General features: G+C 36.9%; 1 protein-coding gene across 2 annotated transcripts; it reads left to right on the forward strand.

Moving 5' to 3' along the window:
• The first annotated feature begins 279 nt into the window (after nucleotides 1-279).
• Nucleotides 280-4,064, forward strand: LOC144700032 (short-chain dehydrogenase TIC 32, chloroplastic-like). Of its 2 annotated transcripts, XM_078571406.1 has the most exons (8): nucleotides 282-480; nucleotides 1,202-1,433; nucleotides 1,537-1,616; nucleotides 2,357-2,510; nucleotides 2,605-2,683; nucleotides 2,834-2,918; nucleotides 3,604-3,650; nucleotides 3,819-4,064. In XM_078571406.1, the coding sequence occupies exons 1-8, from the start codon at nucleotides 375-377 to the stop codon at nucleotides 3,975-3,977; spliced, it is 942 nt and encodes a 313-aa protein (XP_078427532.1). In that variant the 5' UTR covers nucleotides 282-374; the 3' UTR covers nucleotides 3,978-4,064. The 2 variants fall into 2 exon arrangements, with proteins under 2 accessions (XP_078427533.1, XP_078427532.1); XM_078571407.1 differs by lacking the exon at nucleotides 1,537-1,616 and having other exon boundaries at nucleotides 280-480; nucleotides 1,202-1,318.
• Nucleotides 4,065-6,462: the final 2,398 nt, after the last annotated feature.

Here is a 6,462-nt window from a genome sequence, read left to right on the forward strand (position 1 = left end):
AAAATATCGGTGTTGGATATCGAAAACCGATATCCACACATGATATCCGATATCGTCATCCTTCCCCCTGAGACGGAGATGGATCTCGACATCTAGACAAATATCGGTATCGGATATCCGGTACCGGTATTGGGACCGGAGAACACTATCTGGGACTAATGACTGAATACTGATAAGTGTCAAAATATCTTCCTCCAGTCATCGGTTGACCTTTCTTGAAGAGAACGGATGATAGACTGGAACGTGTCCGCATAAGAGAATGGGCTCTCGCCGGACAAAGACTCAATCTTTATAAAATTTTCTCTGTTTTCTTGTTTCTGTTTACCTTGTGTGAGGGAAGGGAAGGGTTGTTGAGAGACTGCGGGAAGAAGGGTATGTGGCCATTCGGCAGGAATGGGGCCTCTGGCTTCTCTTCCTACTCCACGGCGGAGGATGTCACGCAAGGACTGGATGGAAGCGGTCTTACCGCGGTCGTCACAGGTTTGTCACTCTGAATTTGATCTGTGTTGCTATATTTGATGGGTTACACATCGAGTTCTCTACTTTGATTTTTAATTATCTCTGGTGTTTCTGAACTGCATCTCTTCTCGTTGATATTTGTGGGCAATCAATGTTAAGTTAACTCTAATTTCTTCTTTGTGGGTGGAAGCGGTCTTACTGCAGTAGTCACAGATCTGTCACTCTGAATTTGATCTGTGTTGCAATATTTGATGGGTTACATCTGGAGTTCTCTACTGTGATTTTTAATTATCTCTGGTATTTCTGAACTGCATCTCTTCTCGTATATATTTGTGGGTAATCAAAGTTAAATAAATTCTGTTTTCTTCTTGGTGGGTGGAAGCGGTCTTACTGCTGTGGTCACAGATCTGTCACTCTGAATTTGATCTGTGTTACTAGATTTGATGGGTTACACTTCGAGTTCTCTACTTTGATTTCAACTACCTCTGGTGTTTCTGAACTGCATCTCTTCTCGCTGATATTTGTGGGCAATCAATGTCAAGTTAATTCCATCGTCTTCTTGGCGGGTAGAAAGGGCTTACCGTTGTGATCACAGTTCTGTCACTATGAACTAGATTTGATGGGTTATAAATCAAGTTCTCTAGTTTAATTTTAAATTATCTCTGGTGTTTCGTGAACTGCCTCTCTTTTTGACATTTTTGGACAATTAATCTTCAAGGTAATTCTATTTTCTTCTTGGTAGGTGCATCCAGTGGTATTGGCGTAGAGACAGCGAGAGTTCTTGCGCTTCGTGGTGTTCATGTAGTCATGGGAGTGAGAAATTTATCTGCAGGGGCGAGAGTCAAGGAATCAATTCTCAGTGAGACCCCTTCTGCTAAAGTCGATGTTTTGGAGCTCGATCTTTCGTCGTTTGCATCCGTGAGAAAATTTGCCTCCGAGTTCAGCTCGTTGAATCTGCCTCTGAACATTCTCATGTACACCTTTGAATTTGTACCACTCTCTATTATTGTGAATTAGTTGTCTCTTTCCAGCCTTACCAACAAAGTATTAAATGTCAAAAATGTTTTTTTCCTGAAGTAACAATGCAGGGATAATGATGTGCCCCTTCTCGCTCTCGGCCGACGGTTTGGAATTGCAGTTTGCAACAAACCACATGGGTCTGTATAAAATTCTGTTCCAATCGATGACTTTAACTTTTGGCCTCTGAGGAATCCATTTGTAGATTAGGCAATGTCTGACATTTATGTTTTGCATTCCATTTTTTTTCTAAATTACCTGCACTGATGTTGTTGTTTCATAGTCTCCTTTCCTCTTGAATTTTCTGTTACATTTTTTGTTAATCCTTGTTGTTGTGTATTGTGAATTCTAAACTAAGAGTTAATTATGACCGTGTTAATTGATGCACGGGTTTGTATCTTTCCTATCAATATCAACCTCTCTTTTGGGTCTAGGATTTGGCATCAGCTTTTGAAAAACTAGTTAGATGATGAACTCTTGCCGATGTGTCCAAGGGAATCTTCAGACACAATATTCTTTTCTGGTGATTTGGGAGAATCGATTGTTAGAATCCCATGTTTTTCATTGAACTGCATGCCTCATGTTAAGAAATGCGTAAGAATGTGCTCAGCATTTTTATGTGGATAAAATTTGGCGCATACTTTGTTTCTTCCTGAGAATTGCAGTCATTTATGTGGTTACAGATCTGACACGGTTATTTTATGAGAATTGCAGTCATTTATGTGGTTACTGCGTCTGAAGAATTACACTAAAGTAGTAAAATTATTTTGGTTTCAAATCACCTCCTGTTCATTATTAATCATATAATGAGTCTCTTGTCGTTGGAGATTTCAATTCTTCAAATTCATTAACCTAGGACAGTGTTTGAAAAAATTTTCAGGTCACTTTCTTTTGACGAATCTTCTCTTGGAAAACATGGAAAGGACTTCTCAGAACTCTAATATTGAGGGAAGAATAGTGAATGTTTCATCCGTGGGACATAACTTAACATACAGAGAAGGAATTCGTTTTGATAGGATCAACGATCCATCAGGGTATAAACTCTTTGATTATGTTTTTCCCCTTTTATTTTTATACATTTAAAGTTATGCACCCTGACAACAGTATACGCTTGAATGAATTATACAGATATAACTCCATACAGGCTTACGGCCAATCAAAGCTAGCTAACATATTACATGCTAATGAGCTCGCCAGGCAGTTCAAGGTCCGTTCTTTTCATTTTATTTTTTAAAAATGAAGTTATTTATTCTTATCTTGACGATATTCAGAATTAGATTTCATCTCTAATGACAGTTCTCTGTCATCGTTGATTCTTCAACAAATTGTCTAGGGACTAAAGTTTTGGTACGTGCAGGAAAAAGGGACAAAAATAACAGCCAACTCGTTGCATCCTGGGTCAATTGTGACAAATCTTTTGAGATACCATACACATTTACAGTGTAAGATGAGCCTCCCTAGATTTCTTAATTCATTTAATTCTCTCTTGCGAACATCCTATATTTTGGCCTATAGTTTCTTTAGAACCACGCAACTTTCCTTTTTGATACTGAAAGAGTGTTGAACAGCAAACTAGGGAGAGAAAGATATGATCTTTGCAGCCAGCCTCCACAAAACAGGATGAGACATGCTAGATCATCATGAGTAGAGCTTCTGGTGAGAACCAGAAGAGCAGAAGAGAAGAGAAAATTAAATAAATATTCTATTGGACCAAAAGTCCTAATTTTATACAGCGTTTGGCTGTTACAAGGAGAAACGATAAAAAAGGAGTACATACATACTTACATGAGTAAAGACGTAAAAACAGGAGAAAAATGCTATCTTCGATAACAGTTTCAAAGGATGATCTACTAGAGTGTTTTTAGGTTATAAGCTGTGAACTATGGAGACGCCTTTGTTTTTTTGTTCGAAGACTTTGTGTATACCTTAAATTTTTGTTAATTGTTTGATCGAATGAGTGTAATGCATAAAAAATTGGTTTGCTCTGTCAGTGGATTACAATGTAGAATGCAGATCAACTCTACGAGAAGCTGTGTAGTCATTCTTTTTCCTGAATGTATCCTTCGTGAATAGGATTGTGTCATTGATTGGGTATGTGTTGAAGAGTGGTTTTATCTCCTGTTTCAGTTTTGTCGCAGACAGTGTTTAAGTGGGCGCTTAAGAATACTCAACAGGTAAGCATCTGAATTTCATTCAAAGTCCTATTCAGAAAGTATTTTTTTATAGTTATTCTGGGAAAATATTTATATTTCATTTTGCCACTTCAAAATTCTGTTATAATGTTGGGGTGAAGTGCTCGAAAACTTGATATAACGTTAATTTTGAGCTTCTCATTCCAACAGGGTGCTGCCACGACGTGCTACGTGGCGCTGCATCCCCAGGTTCAGGGAGTCACTGGGAAATATTTCGAAAACAGCAACTTAGGCTCTCCAAGTGCAAAAGCTGCAGACCTTGAATTGGCAAAAAAACTTTGGGATTTCAGCATTAGCCACTGTGGCTAATCTATGTGGAAAATATTTGTTCCTTTCCTTTTCGTTTCATATTAAACCTGTGGAATATGTTTAATTACATTGACGCATGTTAGCTTATGTAATGGTCCATCGTAATGAAGATGATATAAATCCAATATAATGACCTTGTCATGTTACCTTGAAAGAAGCTCGTAAAGAAGAGAAATTGGCATCACAAATGCTTAAATCCTTTTTAACTTCTGAGGCCAAATCATGGTTTGTCCCAAGTTTTGTGGCCTATGATTGACCAGTTAGGAGCATTCAAACTCTGAAAGAATATTATTTTTTTATTCAGAATATAATTTTGCATTATTTTTTGGCATTAAATTTGTTAAGATATAATTTTTCTAAGTCTAAATACATATTTATTGATAATTTTTGGGCTTTTATTTAATTTGATATGAATTTAAGAATACCTTAAGCAACTCTATTTTTGAGAGGCAACATGTTGTCGATCAACAAATAGTGGTCAACCACGGTTAAGGATAATGATTGGCAACAGCGAACCATTAAACCATGTTAATGATTTGCATGAGTCAATCATTTACCTAAACCGTTATGGCATCGCTAATAGCAACGCCATAATGACATTAAGTGCTAACTATTTTATCTTTACTTTTTCTAACATAGGGTGATGTGGTCCAATAAAAAAGGGGTGCATTTTTTGCAATAAATGTAACACATGGACCTAGACCCAACTTTTAAAGTTTTGAATTTTTTTATTTGTGCTGACTAGTCAACAATGACGATTGCGTTGATGTGTCACTCGACACATGGTACTGTTGGGTTCGAGAGGCTTAGATCTGTATGAATATTTAAAAACGATTGGCAATAGAAGACTTTAGCAAAATTGTACAGCATCAATAAAAATCATGAAACGAAGAACCTGTGCACGGATCTCATCCGTGATTTCTTTAGATCCCGAGTGACACGAGTCGACCTGCAGCCTCTAGTCGTATCCATGCGGTCCTCTGCACGTCGAATCTCCTTCTCGTTGACGAGCCCCGTTCTACCTCCATCATTGTCGTTACACCATCCCGATTGCATCAAGAGTAGAGAGAAGTCATGGGGAGAAGGGAGAAGAAGGGAAAGACCCCTTGATAGTCTTAATTTTAGGGTTAAAATTTGTCGTTGGTGATTGAGATTAGTCAACAAAAATTTATCTTACTGTACTTAAAAATACTTGGTCAGTGATGAGTACATATCGTCTCCACAGGGAACAATGATTAAGGAGTTACTTACTTATACTAGTGATGTCAACGAGAGGATTGATGAAAACAAGATTCGAGTACGTTGAAGACTAAGAGGGGGGTGAATTAGTCTACTTTTGTATTTATGTTATCTAATTCTCTTTTTAAGATTCCTTGTTTAATATTGTCTCTCAACCACTCTTCTCATCTTAACACAATCTTTTACCCTGCTTGGGGGCACAAGTGCCCGTAATGCAGCCGCGGGAGATCGTCTAGATCTCAGGACAGTCACAGGCTCAAAGGCCCAGTGAAAGTCCTATAAAAACCACAATTCACTATATGCGGGGTGAGCGTCACTCTCGCCTTACAATTACACTTAAGTCAAGAATAGGAAAAACTAAAGACGCCTACTCCACACCACCACGGAGCTCCTAACGTCAACCCTCCTTGTCCTGACCCAAGCTAATCTTCTCAGCCTCGGTGACCACCTACCTGCAATAGAACAAAGACCTAGCTTCCCTAGTTGACCCTTGGTCAACACACTAACTTCCAATGTTCACCAATTTCAGTCCAAATATATTTCTAACTAGATTTATCATAAAACACTATACTATCAACTTGAGAGTATCAGAATGATAAGTCACTTAAAAGCAAGTTCAGTTTGATATTATCTAATGTAATATGGATCAAATCTTGAATCTGAATAATCAATTTCAATCAAATCAGAATAGTAGAATGAAATCTGAAGGAAATTCAAATTCAATTCAACAATACAAGCCAAAGCTTCTAAGCTCAGTGTGATCAAACTAAATCAAATAACAATCTCAATTTAATTCAATTGTGTTAATCGTATTCGATCAGTTATGAATAATCAAAAGTAATTGAGAAAGTCAAAGTCAAGTCAATTTTACTGATTGATCAAATTTTGATCACAAAGTGATCAAACCAACTAGATATATTGGATATGATCAGCTATGATTAAATCAGTGATAACATCAACTATTATCAATTGAAATCAATCTTTAGAATTAAATGAGATCAATTTAGAGTAATAGATGTAATTGATTTCAATTTACTTTATGAGAGAAAAATAATGTTGGTTGATGCCAATCAAGGTTATGATTGATGTATTAATCAATTAATCAGATGTGATCAAATCAAAATTAGGTACACCAAATGAGATGAATTATTATCAAATCAATGACCAAACAAGTATGATCAATTTTCAATCAAATTTATGATTAAACTGGATTAACAAGTACAAATAAAATCAGTTGAAGAGTACT

This window comes from Wolffia australiana, chromosome 2 (genome assembly GCF_029677425.1).
Source record: "Wolffia australiana isolate 7733 chromosome 2, ASM2967742v1".
In the NCBI taxonomy this organism is placed as follows: domain Eukaryota; kingdom Viridiplantae; phylum Streptophyta; class Magnoliopsida; order Alismatales; family Araceae; genus Wolffia; species Wolffia australiana.

Excerpts from the sequence above, each read along its gene's own strand:
- LOC144700032 (XM_078571406.1), top strand. The coding sequence starts at position 375 with ATGTGGCCATTCGGCAGGAATGGGGCCTCTGGCTTCTCTTCCTACTCC. Across the intron at positions 1,617-2,356 it reads GTTTGCAACAAACCACATGG|GTCACTTTCTTTTGACGAAT; the intron begins GTCTGTATAAAA and ends AAAAATTTTCAG. Across the intron at positions 2,919-3,603 it reads ATACCATACACATTTACAGT|TTTTGTCGCAGACAGTGTTT; the intron begins GTAAGATGAGCC and ends CTCCTGTTTCAG.